This window comes from Schistocerca piceifrons, chromosome 1 (genome assembly GCF_021461385.2).
Source record: "Schistocerca piceifrons isolate TAMUIC-IGC-003096 chromosome 1, iqSchPice1.1, whole genome shotgun sequence".
In the NCBI taxonomy this organism is placed as follows: domain Eukaryota; kingdom Metazoa; phylum Arthropoda; class Insecta; order Orthoptera; family Acrididae; genus Schistocerca; species Schistocerca piceifrons.
The window spans coordinates 1,098,532,967-1,098,548,700 of record NC_060138.1 but is presented as its reverse complement, the minus strand read 5'-3'; the positions used below and the strand labels follow the sequence as shown (position 1 = coordinate 1,098,548,700).

General features: G+C 40.7%; 1 protein-coding gene across 4 annotated transcripts in view; it reads left to right on the top strand.

The window, feature by feature from the left end:
* LOC124798425 (carboxypeptidase Q-like) overlaps positions 1-15,734 on the top strand; it is a 77,380-nt gene that overhangs the window by 31,369 nt on the left and 30,277 nt on the right. For 3 of the 4 annotated variants that reach the window (XM_047261852.1, XM_047261835.1, XM_047261843.1), the window contains exon 5: positions 4,201-4,383. In XM_047261852.1, the coding sequence (XP_047117808.1) occupies positions 4,201-4,383 (183 nt within the window). Of the gene's footprint in view, positions 1-4,200; positions 4,400-15,734 lie in introns of all 4 variants that reach the window. The other variant, XM_047261861.1, reaches the window with a different exon arrangement.

The following is a 15,734-nucleotide window of genomic DNA, read 5'->3' as shown; positions in this document are numbered from 1 at the left end:
TCTGGTTCATGCACCCAAGCTGACTGTTGTTCATTGAAAATGAAGGCTGGAGTTTGCACTCTAACACTGCATCTGGATGTCCACTGAGTGGCGACAGGTGGCCTTTTCAAATGAATCACATTTTATGCTCCACCAGACAGGTGGCCATTGGTGTTTACTATGTAAAATGCCTGAAAGCAATGGGTACAGGCCAGAGCATGGAATGTTATGGTCTGGGGAATGTTTTCGTGGCATTCTCTGGGTGTTTTCATCATTCTGGAAGGCACAGTGGATCAACACAGGTATGCATGTATCCTGGGGGACCATGTCCGCCGACATATGCAGTTCGTTTTCTCCTGGAATGACGGTACATACCAACAGGACAGTGCAACATGCCACCCACCTCCCAATGTACGTGCGTAGTTTGAGGGGCACCAGGATGAGTTTACCCTACTCCACTGGCCACCAAATCCAGTCGAGAATATGTGGGACCACCTTGACCAGGTCTTTTCACCATGGATCCTCAATCAAGAAACCTAGTGCAGCTGGCCGTGGCACTGGAGTTGGCATGGCTGCACAACCCTGTCGAGACCTTTCAGAACATGATTGACTCTCTTCTTGCACATCTTGCAGTGGTCTGCAGTGCAAAAGTTGGTTATTGAGGCTTCTGACAGGTGGTCACATCAATGTGATTGGGCAATGTATAACGAACCTTTCACTTACTGCGAACTGCTTTAGGCTCTTGCCTCATTTTACAATGCAGCCCCAGGCACTGATTCTGTCCAGTCAGATGATCAAACATCTGAATGTTACTCGAAGACTACATCTACCCTGAGTCATCAGTATTTGGCTTGAAGCTGCATTCCCTTCACAAAAGTGAGATAATATCATTGTCCCAATCCAGCCATGTAAAAACACAACATCTGTTGTCAGCGATTGACCGATTAACCTCACCAACATGCTCTGCAAACTGCTTGAAAGGATCATTGACCACAGGTTATGCTGGGTTTTTGAATCACAGGGTGTTTTGTCCCCCTATAATTGTGGTTTCTGGAAAACTGACAGACTTCCTAAATGCCAATACCTATCAGTCTTTCTTGACCTACATAAGGCATTCGACACTGCTTGGCACCCTCACATGTTACTTACCATCCATGACTGTGGCTTTCATGGCTCCCTGCTGCTTTTTATTCATCACTTTTTATCCCACTGGTTGTCCCAGGTTAGGGTTGGTTCTTCACTCAGCTCTCCATAGGACCATATCGCCATCAATGGGCTAAGGATGTCCATTGAATGCCAGCTCCAAGCATCATCTGAAGGGCCTCAACTTGGGCCCTTTCCTATGGTTTCAATTTTCTCCAACAAAAATGTTGATCATGCATTTCTGCCATTGTACCTTGCTCCATCCTGACCCAGAACTCTACTTGAGTTTGCATTGCTTGGACGTTGTTGTGCAGTCCCATTTTTTGGGCCTCCTCTCTAGTAAAAAGCTGACTAGGTTGCCTGTATTTGTCAACTAAAGACTGACTGCATGTGGAAGCATAGTGCTCTTTGCTTTCTTGCTGACACCCCTTGTGAAACTGATCATGTTACTCTTCTCCATATTTCTAGTCTCATCCTGACTGGCCTATGGTTGCCAGGTTTGTGATTTGGCAACACCTTCAGCTTCGAAATTGCTAAGCTCAGGTGATCATCATGGTGTTTGACTGGTCACTGGAGCCTTCTGGACTATTCTCATAGACAGTCTCCATGCTGAAGTGGGAAAATTCCCTCTTCAACTCTGACTGTATCGACTCTTGCCCACTTGGCAGTCACCACTCAATCTCATCATGCAACTTTTCACATACTTTTTGCATATGAAGGGCATCAAGCTGCTGTGGCCACCCTCTGTTGGGATTACCAGCCTTTAATTAGGACTGATATGATCCATGGTCCTAATGTTTGTCACCCCCCCCCCCCCCCCCCCGACTTTCCAGCATCTGTTCCTTTCAGTTGTCCAAGAATAGGTGCTACTGTCGTTTACAGTGACAACTCTAAAACCATGAATAGTACAGGATATGGTTTTACACTTCCCGCTAGTCAGGAACAAAATTTGTTGTTGGAAACATGTAGTGTTCTTACATCAGAGCTGCACTACAGTTTATTAAACAAGCCTTCCTTGGCAGAGTTATAATTTAAGATGACTCAATGAGGAGTCTCCAGATTAATGATCACTGTGACTCGTATCACCCTTCATGACCTTCTCTCTGAGCCTAGTCATACTGTCTGCTCAGTTAAAGGTAACTCTAGGTCCCAGGTAATGTGAGTATCCCAGGAAATGAACTGGCTAACCGTTTGGCAAGAGAAGCGATTATTCCCCCCACATTTACTTTGATGATCCCAAGCATCGATTTGTGGATGCAAATAAGGCCTGTGCTCACTTGCAGATGGAACAGCATGTGGTAGCGTATTGACCCCTCTAGTGAACACTACACTATCAAGGAGACTACTGCTGCGTGGCTCTTCTCCTGTTCTTCATGTAAGGAATCCACTATCCTATGTTGCCTCTGCATCAGTCATACCACAGTAAATCATAGTTTTATTTTATGTAAAGAGCCACCGTGACATTGTGATCATGGAGCCTTACCGACAGTAGCCTGTGTTCTGATGGAATGCCACCTTCTCCTAGCCCTCAATGCCAAGCATGAACTTCTGAATTATTTACCTCTACTGTTTCACAGACAATTGAACTGATTCTTCATTTGTTCTGTGGAAATGGCGGGGTAGTTACAGTTGGGCATCTCTTGCTGCATACTGGGTGCGTGGGACTCTTGATTCTACCTCTTTTGTCAGCTGCCTCTTTCATCCGTATTTTACTCTGCTTTAATTGCTTTTAGATGCAGCATGTCTCGTTTTTGGCCACACCCTGATTTCTGTTGTAGGTTTAAGAATGATGAATGGTATTGTTTTCTTGACTAAGTGACTTGTTTTCCCAGCATATCTCATTTGTCACTTCATTTGTTATAGGTTGTACAACTGAACTCTCGTGTTGTCAGTTCGTTCATTCATTTGTTCATTCATTTGAGCATAATATTCTGTAAACTGCATGTAAAAAAAGCAGGAAATCCAGGTTTATGTCCTGGTTTGGCACAAATATTCTTTAGTCACAATACATTCTGATGGAATGCCACCTTCTCCTAGCCCTCAATGCCAAGCATGAACTTCTGAATTATTTACCTCTACTGTTTCACAGACAATTGAACTGATTCTTCATTTGTTCTGTGGAAATGGTGGGGAGTTCAACATTTCTGAGGACTACTTTGCTATCATTTCATGTCAGTTACATGCACCATTGATTGTCAAATGACTCTTTCACTGAAATTATGTGGAATCAGTCAGTTCACAGGATATGTACACATGATTAGTGTTAACATTAATGAACACATTACCATTTTATTCCTGTTCATGCAACTAAACTGAAAAATTAGTTCTCTGTGTGCCGGTTTTTACTGGCTGCTAATTTTTTAAGTAGAAATTTGTCATTGGTATAGAAGATGTCCAGGAGAAATGATTTTAAATTAGATTTAAAACTTGCTTTGCTACCTGTCAGACATTCTATATTATTAGGCAAATGATCAAAATTTTTATTTCTGCATATTGAACTCCTCTTTGAGCCACTGGCAGCTTTAGCAATGGGTAATGAAGGTAATTTTCCCCTCTGGCATTGTAGGTATGTACATCAATGTCCTTCTCAAATTGTGACAGATTATTTATTACGAATTTCTCAGAAAACACGAATTTTATTAGCACAACTAAAACACCTAGCTCCTTTAAGAGAGATACCTACATGACGTTCTTGGGTGAACACCACATATTATTCTTATTGCTTGCTTTTGTGCAATCAGTACTTTTTTTTCTAAGTGATGAGTTACCTGAGAAAATTATTCTGTATGAATTATTGAGTGGAAATGTGCAAAATTTATCAGAAGGTTGATACATTTGTTCAAGATAAGCAATTATACAAGGTGCAAAAGTAGCTGGACTTAGCTGTTGTTGTTGCATCTTTGTTGATTTTGTCTACATTACCTCTATTCATTTCATGCCGGTGAAGTTAATTCAATTAACATGGGAAAAATTATAGATGCTATTGTTTTTGCACATTGATTTGCTTAGTAAACTTGGCTTACATAAAATGTGTTACTGTGTATAACTACTATGACTTTAGTTAAGAATTTTCTCCAGGTGTATATTGTGGACTGCTGAAGAAGAGGGACTGATAGGAGCACAAGCTTATGTTAAAGCCCACAAAAATGAAACTAGAAACTTAGATTATGTGATGGAATCAGATGAAGGCACATTCCTACCAATGGGACTTTCATTTTCTGGTTCTGAAAAAGCTGGATGCATTCTTCAAGAAGTACTTAAGTGAGTGTCTCTTATTGTAAGTAGGAATAGAATGTAGGTTATGCATGTTTTAATTGAGTTTCTGTCTTGTGTTACTAACAAAAATACATGGTTGAAAGGATAAGCTGGTACCCAACTTGTTTGGGGAAAAGATAGAACATTAAACAAATGTTAGGTTGTAAAACTCCAGTGCTTCTTTGGAGTAGGAAGTTTAAAGTCAGAAGCTGAGATGTTTGCAATTTGAACCTGGCTCGTACACCGTAGTGACCCTTGTCTTGAGGGGAGGATATACTCAGACCGGGGGATGTGCTCTGAGGATGAGGGTCAGATCTCAATGTTCTCCATGTACATTACTTCTGCTGTTACTTTCCTGTTGCTGCCCCTGCTGCATTTCTCAAACTGCTTTTGCTCAGCTGAAGTATGATTCTTCAAATGTAGTGTTGCAGCACATGGCAAAAAGAACTGGCTGACCTTGAACGACTGCTGTGTTACCTTTATATATGTTGTCATCTTTGCAAAACATAAAATAAAAATAGTGTTCCACAACTTGTAAATCTTCGTTCACAATTAATGGAAGGAGTAAAGATAATCTATTACCATGTAGCTGAGGACTTTAAGCAGCTGACAATCATATAAATGTGATAGAAACCAGGAATGAAAACTATCACTCTGTAGCAGAGTGTGTGACATTTCGAAATTTTTTGCATGATAAGCCATGTGGCAGAATGCGATTTTAACCCGGAACCTCACCTTTTGTGGACAATACTCTCACTGTTTCAGCTATCCATGCGCAATTTGGGACCCATTCTCAGTGTTTCAATTTTTTAGTGGGACTAGCACTCCAGCGAGCAAGGATGCTAATACCCTGTACGTAATACTTGGATGTGCACCGCAGCACCAGGGCACTGGTGTGCTACAGTTTGAATATTTTGCCAATGGCATTTGTGCGGGTATGCCACCAGAGGCCGCCTGTGTTGGGCCACAGTACTTGTGCCTCCCGCAAAGCCGTCTACCGGAGCCCTCCTCTTTATAAACACAAAGCAGCAGGCACTCGCCCTTGTATTGTGTTCTTACTTATTGACAGGAACTGCTGGTATCATTATCTGCATTGTTTCTATGTTTGTATCTATGTTCTCAACTATGGTTTGTTTGTATGTAGAAGAAGAAAAAACTTAGGTTCATTGTGGCCATTTTTGTGCCTTACAGTACGACACAATTGGCAATGAGTGTGGTGTTCACTCATGTGTGCTCAGTCTCTTTGGTTGTTCCTTCAGTTCTTCTATTCACAAAGGCAGTGCTTTTGATCTCTCCTCAAGCAGCAGAAGGCTCTAACGGTTGCTATCATGAACTTGTCGGTCACTTTGATATACAGGTTTCCACACTGTCTGTGTACCGCCACCTTTTCCCCCTTACATTGATTTGGCCAAGGACTGGAAGCTTAAAAGAAATGTCTTTTCCTTTCTTAAATTTCGCCTTGCATCGAACAGTTTGTTTCGCCATCCCTACTCCAGCAACCTGCGTTGCTTTTGTCAATGAAATATGTAAGTTGTCCACTTATCACCATAAATGCATGCATGTCATTGCAGCTTATGTAGATTCTAATGTCATAAACAGTCCACCATTCCTACTGGGTCCAGACATCTGAACTCCATGGTCACAGTTGGAAATGTCAGATTGTTACTGATGCTCATCTTGATTCCTATGCTGATTCTATGGCCCATGATGAAATCATTCAGTTGGCTCCTGACAAGGAGGTGCATCAGTGCCTGCTATAGTGCAAGAATCCATCTTTGGCTGAAGCATTAAATATTGCTCAGTCTTTTGAGGCATCTAAAGCTGCTGGTGATCAGATTGAGGCTTGGTGCAACATCAGCACGGTAGTGCCTGTTCTGGGTCATCAGGCGTTGGTCGTTTCTCAGTGGGAGGATGATGTGGCAGCCATACAAAAACGGATTCCATGCCATACTGGACTGCAACATTCAAAGTAGTAGCCGTGACAACCACAGCAACAGCAGTGCTCTGCGCTTACATCTTGACCATACTAATTCAGCAATCTGGCTGCATGCCCTAAGCACTGAGCGACTTGCAACAACTGTAGAAAAAAAGGACGTAAAGCATCCATGTGTCATTCCCAGCCCCCTCCTGCAGATATAGACATGGATGTTAATTGTGTATCTCCAGTGCTTACGTATCATAATAAACTGTTTATTGAGATGCTAGTGATGGACAAACTGCTCAGCCTAAAAGTGGACATGAGTGCAGGCGCGACTTTACTGAACTCGCAAACTTAGGTGGATTTGGGATCTTTGGCATTGTCTCCGGTTACTTGATGTTTAGCGAGTTGCAACAAGCAGCATATACCAGTTTAGTGGCAATTTACAGCTCCCACCATATATAAATCTGTGGTTCGTTCCTTGACTTTTTAGTAGTGGACAATTCTGGTACTGCAAATTTGTTTGGTCTGGATGCTTTGGTTTATCCATTTCGGAAACGGTGCACGTAGTTTCCAACTAGGTCCCTTAAGAGCAGTTGGATTCTATTTGCTCTGAGTTCTCGTCTCTTTTCTTGGGTGGGTTAGATTGTGGCGCTAATATTGCGGCCCACATTAGCCTGAAACCTATGGCGTGGCCGCACTTTTTCTGTGCATGCCCTATTCCGGTGGCTTTGCATGATTAAGTGAAATCATAACTGGATAGGTTGATGTTGTCGGGGCTCATAAAGCCTAATACATCGAGTAAGTGGTGTAATTGCCCCCGCCCCCCCCCTCCCCCCACTGCCTCTACCTCCAGATCTTTGTGATTGTTAAAAAACCAACTGGTCAGCTTCGCTTCTGTGAAACTTTAAAGTTTCAGTTAATGCTCAATCCATCATTGACACCTTCCCTTTGCCCCCTCTGAATGAGTTACTTGCTAAGCTCGCCAGGGACATTTTTTCGCCAAAACTGATTTATTTGAAGCCCATTTACATGTTCCGCTGGATGAGGATTCTAAACAGCTCCTTGTGATTAACACATCCTTTACCTTCTACCAATATCAGTGCCTCCCATTCCATGTGGCTAGTGCCCATGTGACTTTACAGTATATTTTGGAATAGTTGACATGTTCATACTGGGGTGCATCAACTGTCTTGATGACATTATGGGTGCATCCACAGAAGAGCATTTACATAACTTACACACCTTGTTCATGGTCTTAAATACTGCAGGGTTGAAATGCACACTTTTTCGACCATCCATTGTGTATCTGGGGTTTGAGATTTCTCAAGATGGTTTTAAGCGTTTACATCACCTTGTGACTGCTGCCGCAGCTGTGGCACACGTTACAAATGTCAAAGAGATCTAAGAATTTTTAGGTAATATTACTTACTATCACAAATTTACTCTGGGTGTGACTGCGTTGGCCGATTCTCTCCACAAGAATGTTTCTTTTCAATGGACACTGGCCTGTGAGCTCACATTCACGCTCTTGAAATCTAAATTACATTCTCCTCGTTGTTTGGCTGCTTTTCATCTTGGCCGTCTGTATTTGGCAACTAAAAGTAACTTTGTTGATGATATCAACTTCAATATTCAAAAGAAAATTCCTGATGAAGAGAGAATATCCAAATTGATCGATACAATGCTAAAAATTGAAGAAACTGTGAACTTCCCTACAGAATTTCTAAACTCTTTGCAAGTACCAGGAATGCCATTACACTGACTTCTACTTAAAATTAGATCTCTGATCATACTACTCAGAAACCTCAACTCACCAAAACTGTGTAATGGAACAAGGATGATTGTCAAGCAGCTATCGAATAACATCATCGAAGCCAAGCTTGCAACTGGAAAGTGCAAAGGACACATACTATTTATCCCCAGATAACCACTGATCTCTACTGAGCTGCCACTCCAATTTAAAAGACTGCAATTTCCAATCAAATTAGCCTACCATTTGACAATGAATGAAGCACAAGGACAGACTTGAAAATATTGTGGCATCAACCTCAAAGACTCCTGTTTCTCTCACAGTCAACTATACGTAGCTTTGTGTTGAAAAGAAAATTCAAAAAATTTGTACGTATATACTGCGGATAGCAAAATGAAAATGTTTATAAACAAATATTGTAAACAGAATATGTTTTCAATCATTTTTTTTACCTCTTATACTTTACAGTTCATTCTTTTATTCCAACTATCACACAATCTCATATCAACTCCCTTAGTGAAGCTGGTACCCCAGCCAGTTATATGAGATATTGAAAACCAAATTTGTTGACCCTGGAAGATGTTAAGTAGAAAATGTTCAACTGAGACCGTGCACTCTGAAGCATGAAGTGAATTAGATGTTTAGTAATATAGATCATTTTTAACTGTTGATACATCCTGGCCTTTCCAGTCCTCACTGGAATGCTAATTATACCAATATTATTGACAGCAACAAGTGTTTGAGGTTCTTGTTCTGTTTGGTGATGCCTTGAGTTGTACTGTCTGTGATGTTTGGGATTCCTAGTTTTCTGTTACAGAGGAAACCAGTCGTATTACTAATTTTTCAGATGGTGATTATAGCACAAATCTATAAACTTTATAATTACAAGGAAACATAATATCTGGGCATTTCTTACCTTGAAGAGGCAAAATTCCATAGCTGCTAGACATATTTAGACATACATAAAAGTAGAAGAAACCATCATAGCTTTTGGATTGTTAGTTCCTCCTATGGGGGAGGTACAAGGATAGTTTGGGTAACATCACGCAGGGAAGCGTGATAGGACCTTTATTGTTTACAATATACATAAATGACTTAGTTGACAACATCGGTAGCTCCGTGAGGCTATTTGCAGATGACACGGTTGTCTACAAGAAAGTAGCAACATCAGAAGACTCGTACGTACTCCAGGAGGACCTGCAGAGGATTAATGCATGGTGCGACAGCTGGCAGCTTTCCCTAAACGTAGATAAATGTAATATAATGCGCATACATAGGGGCAGAAATCCATTCCAGTACGATTATGCCATAGGTGGTAAATCATTGGAAGCGGTAACGACCGTAAAATACTTAGGAGTTACTATCCGGAGCGATCTGAAGTGGAATGATCACATAAAACAAATAGTGGGAAAAGCAGGCGCCAGGTTGAGATTCATAGGAAGAATTCTAAGAAAATGTGACTCATCGACGAAAGAAGTAGCTTACAAAACGCTTGTTCGTCCGATTCTTGAGTATTGCTCATCAGTATGGGACCCTTACCAGGTTGGATTAATAGAAGAGATAGACATGATCCAGCGAAAAGCAGCGCGATTCGTCATGGGGACATTTAGTCAGCGCGAGAGCGTTACGGAGATGCTGAACAAGCTCCAGTGGCGGACACTTCAAGAAAGGCGTTACGCAATACGGAGAGGTTTATTATCGAAATTACGAGAGAGCACATTCCGGGAAGAGATGGGCAACATATTACTACCGCCCACATATATCTCGCGTAATGATCACAACGAAAAGATCCGAGAAATTAGAGCAAATACGGAGACTTACAAGCAGTCGTTCTTCCCACGCACAATTCGTGAATGGAACAGGGAAGGGGGGATCAGATAGTGGTACAATAAGTACCCTCCGCCACACACCGTAAGGTGGCTCGCGGAGTATAGATGTAGATGTAGATGTAGATTAGAAACAAGCGCCAAGTCTGTCAGACTCTTTCCTTCCTGAGGATGGATTTAACAGTTCTGAAAGCTAGGATAGTTTTACTGTCACATGAGTCTTCTCAGCAATACTTCGATTCTCGTTTCTTGAAGGTACTGGCCAGCTGTTAAAAGTCCTTGTAATTTTACAGTTTATTCAAATGAGATTTTCATTTTGATAGAGGAAAACAATAAACTGAACATTATATTGCTACATTAACAGACACCAAAATTACGATATTGCAGTGCCAGTGTTATTCTGATGACGATGCACTGCGGCAACCACAGCCATTACTAAACACATCAGATGAATTCGCAATTGTGAATAATGACTGGAATCAGCTGTAGAATGGAGTGACGACAATAAAAACTTGTGTCAGACTGGGACTCGAACCCGTATTTCCTGCATATCGGAAGCGGTCGCCTTACCATTTAGCTATCTGTGCATGACTCACGGCCAGACCCAAACTTCCATATGTCGTCAACCATATGTTGACCTCAGAATTTTCCTTTTTAAAAAAGGGAGAAGGGGGGGGGGGGGGAGAGAGGGAGAGAGAGAGAGAGAGAGAGAGAGAGAGAGAGAGAGAGAGCAGATTGAATGTTCAAATAGCAGAAACAGCACTTGGTTCCAACAAATATGAGACCCAAAGGGTGTAAAAGTTTCAAGACCGTGCTAATAAGGGCCATTCAGGCTTAACTAAGAAAGAGGCAGCAATTTTACCAACCTCCCCCCCCCCTTCTCTCTCTTAAGATCACATATCTTAAGTCTTATGCAACTTGAAATGATAACTTTGCACATTTTGAGATGAAGATTAAAGCCACAAAATTACCTTTCATGAGCGTATGGTCTCGTGTGTTCAAGGAGATTATTATTCTGTCTATTTATGATAGAAGAGTGGATTGATAATCTGAAGATACAGAGTTCAATGCTGTAAGTTTCCTTTTTTTATCTTTTGGATGAGTTAAGTAAAAAGGAAAAGACTGCAAAATGACTGACTTTACAGTCCCATTATTAAAATGCTTGTGTAGGATCCAGTGCAAATGTTGATGCTGTGAAATGGAGTTTGACAAAATCATCTGTGGCAAAAAAGTTTCCAATTTCTTCATGGGGTTTATAATATTATTCAGGCTTTGAGCCTGCCCGATTGATATCTTGATGAGAATTCTGCATCACAGTAAGTATCGCATGGATGTGTCTGGGGTTATTTACAAATGAATTGACAACAGATTCACTGCTCATGGAAGAAAGAACCAGAAGGGGAAGATGAAGGAGAAGACGAGGTGAGATGCAATCATGTGGTCAGCCTTTATGACAACAGTAGTACAGGACACAGAGCTGTGGAAGAAGTCTTGAGAGATACTTTTAAAAGTAGTGGGACACTAATTGCTGGTAACAAACATAACAGATAAACATAGACGAAGAAAACTAGCACATCACTGAATGTCATTGCTCATGCTGTGGATTAATTTCGAACCGTTAATCTATGGTTAACTGTAATATGCTTGTGGTGCTGACAGATTGTAACTGAGGTGTTCTCAAAGGGGTTTATGATTTATGTCAGACATATCATGTTGATCTGACATTGATTTATATTTCTTGTTGAGCTGATGATGTCGAAGGTGTCAACCACTTGGACTGTCCTCCAATGTGAGCCTAGCTGTGCTGATGAGGTGACATGCTGTCCACACAAGCCACCACCTATCTGGCACATTTATGGGTTTTGGTATCTTTTATCCACTAGCCAGCAATTAAGTGGGAATATTGCTAGACTTGAGCTCTGGACCCAATAAATGCAAGATATTTAGGACCAACAACAATAGCCTGACATACGTTACATATATGCCTGCAGCAGATATTTCCAGTACATATGATTTCTGTTTCCTTTTGTTTAAGGAATTCAATGTCAGACACACATGTGGTACAGTGGTTCATATTCTCAAGACTTGCATTCGACTATTAGGCCAAACAGTCATTAACTGTGTTTTATTGTAACCATTATTACTCACTGAGTATGTGAAAAAGACAACACAAACACTGTCTGAAAATCATCATGCCTTGGACCAAAATCAAATATGCTACCATTGTCATACCACCTTTGTTCCATATGTTCCATCTGCTAAAGGAGGTCAGCCAGACTTCTTCTTTTTATTTAGTATATGCATTTTAAAGACTTTGGTCTTGGATACATGCCTGCTATTGACGCTAACTTCTGGCATTTAGCAACTTCACATTATGGCTATCAGTTATTTGTTCAAATTCAAGCAAGTGTCTTTAACAACTAGGCCAAAAATGATTATTCAGGGACACACGTAGACGAGCACATATGCAAGACAAAATTGTCCATATCATGGATTTGAATGGACAATTTGCATTTCAAGTACAGAAGGACAAAGGAACTAAAAATAATTTCCCTGTGCCTGGATATCGATGTTTATCAGCAGTTTCCGACTTCTGAAGTTGAGTGCAGGCAGCTGTCCAGCAGTGACTGGGTGGTCGCCAATTTTGTAGTTCAAGATAGAGACGTGAAAAATTGTATGTAGAAGCAGCTTTTGTTGTTAACTGAAGGCAGCATTTCATGAAAATAACTAGTGATCAAAAGGAGAATGAGCTCTGATGTGCGTGATTTCGTGTGACTCTTGGATCTTTCGTACTTTGAACATTGGTATTCAGAATTTTTCGTTGCTCACATTTTTTATGACATTGTACTGTTTTAGCTGGGAGTTAAGTAGAGACAGTGAAATGGAGACCTGTATAATGTATGTTTCCAGTTCTGTGGTAGTAATTTGGAAAATTAATGTATGCAGGTTATTACAGAGTTGATAGTAGTATGAAGGTGGTAATTTCTTTTACCTTTGTTTGATGGGTGAGGGTGAGGGTGAGGTTGAGGTTGGGAAACGCAAGTGTTGGGAGTTATTCCAGGTATGTTGATAAATTTTTCTTGCAACAGTGTAATTGCCTTACATAGATTTGTGCCTCACTGGGTGGGCATTGATGTTTGTCACAGGACCAGAAGATGCAAATGTAGGAAATGTCTGTTGCATGTTTGTTTGTCACTTAAGGGTAAATCAGCTAATAGGTGAAATGAACTTCCCGTGGTGCCTGAATGTTTAATCTGTTCCATTCTCATATCATTTAAAATTTTTGCTTTAACATTTTTCAGCTTCTTAATGGCTTTCTCAAGTTCTTCCATGGCAATTCCAACTAGGGGACTGCTAGTCTCTCTATCTACTTGTCATTCTCTTATGTTAAATTTATGCAACCGATATTTACTCAGTTAAACGAGAGCCAATAAGCAATAGTATGAGGAGACAGATTGATTGTTTCCAGTACGTGTCTTGAATGTAGCATTCCACCTCTGCGGTAGCCTTGAAAAACTAAACTTCTGATTACAAATCAACACCAGTAGCTCCCATTGTCAAGTCCAGTGCTTGTGCACTAAATAACTACACTTGCCTTCAGGGGCCGAATACTGATGATGAAACTCAACACCCTCACATAGAAACAGATCTTATTCTTGTTGTCTTTCAATACCCGAAATGACTTTGGTCAGTCGCTAAGAATCCCAAAATATCAATTTTTTATAAAATGATATACTACTGAAAAAAATCTGCATCCATTGGCTGCTAGAACCTCACTTCTGTCCCCAGCGAGGGACAAAAACTGATTTGTCGATTCCACAAGTTCCTAGCAGCCCCTGTAATATTTTTAAGATTTATGCTTTTCGATAGGTGGCACTTTTTGTTTGGCAGCTATCACAGGTGGCAGCTACTATAGTAATGTCTCGTATTTCTGCACTTACTCACAACATAAGTTCTGAAGTCGAAAATTGCTGATGAACATCCATGCCCAGGCACAGGGAAATAACATGTAATTCTTTCAGCCCTTCCGTACTCGAAATGTAGCTTGTCCAATCTGCACAAGTCTCAAATAGCTGTCTGGAGAAACTGATATGCTGTTAATGAGTGAAGATACTGCAGACACCAGGTAAAGATTAGTTTTAATTGATCAGCAGCCTCTGCTTCAGGTGCAACTAAAAATTATTGCATTAATCCATCATGGGTGAACCTAGTGTTCTAAGTCACGATATTCCCATTCACAGAATATTGTCAATATTTAAAAAAATAAAATAAAGTGAAATAAAAAGTAATGAATGAATGAAGACTACGTGATGTGTGTGTGTGTGTGTGTGTGTGTGTGTGTGTGTGTGTGTGTGTGTGTGTGTGTGTGTGTGTGTGTGAGAGAGAGAGAGAGAGAGAGAGAGAAGGGAAGGAGCTGGGGGGGGGGGGGGAGGGAGGGGGGGGGGGGGGAAGGGTAGATGTGCGAAATAAAGTATTGAAAAGTAAGAAAAGTAATCTCGTAGAAAAGTATGTCACTCTTCCTTAGTTCCTTTTATCATAAGCGAGAGAAAAAGGGATAAGGGAAGGATGTTCTCAGAATGAAGAATGGGTAATAAAACTGGGGATTAAAAAAGGAACTTTTACATAAGTATTGGGAGAAATGAAGGAGGGGAAAAGTAAAAGGGGAATGATGCAGAGGGGATTTTACAAGTCAAAGTGTAATTTCAATGATAATACGAGAGAAGGAAAGTTGCTACTCACCATATAGCGGAGATGCTGAGTTGCGATAGGCACAGTAAAAAGATTCACACAATCATAGCTTTCGGCCATTAAGGCCTTTGTCAGCAGTAGACAGCTCTCTGAGATTGCAGACGTGTGTGCAAGTTGCGCTTGCGTGAGTGTGTGTCTGTGTGTCTACTGCTGACAAAGGCATTAATGGCCGAAAGCTATGATTGTGTGAATATTTTTATTGTGCATATCATGACTCAGCATCTCCGCTATATGGTGAGTAGCAACTTTCCTTCTATCGTATTGTTACATTCCATCCTGGATTTTCCATTGTTTGATTCAATGATAACAGCTAGATTTGTTTATTAATTTTGTGAGGATGGAGTGACATACAAGTGAAATGAGAGTGGAAGAGAAAGAGAGAAATAGAAAGAGACTTGGGAGGTGAATAAATATTAGAAGAAATCTTTTACATGTTTTTGAGAGGATGCAAGGAATAGAAATAGAGGAAAAATAACAAAAGATAGCTGTAGAAAAATCCCTCTTAATTCATTACTTTTTTCAAGAATGTAGGCAGGGAGCAAATAAAAGAGAAATGTAATATTTAAAAAATGTATTTAAAAGGAACTTATTTCAGTTAAAAATGTAATTTAAAGAACTAATTGATACTGTATTATCTGATTCAATACTTTTCTGTAGCCAAGTCATCTTCCACTGGCTCTGACTGACAGACTTTAATTTGAGAAAATAAAGCTCTTGTATCTTGTCCAGAATCCCCCCTTACTTCTAACTTCAGTCGTGCATCTTGGCATGGAGTCTATGAGGCATCAGATATAATTGCCAAAAGAGGCAGCTTTGTCGCAGCCTTCAAGAATGCAGTCCCAAAGTGCATCAGCTGTAGCTGGTTGGTATCGTGGCCAGATATCTGACAGTGATTCTTCTACCTGAGTCCAAATGTTTCCCATTGGGTCAGCAGCTTGGGGCGACCAGTCCATGATAGACAGTTGCTGCCAAACAAATGTGGACTTAAGAACAGAAGAATGACCTTCCTGTAATGTGAATTCTCTTTCACTGTATAGCATTAACGCTGAAGACAGCATCACATTTTTCACCATGAGTGTATTGCATTTTGTCAAATTTCCCTCAGTTCCAT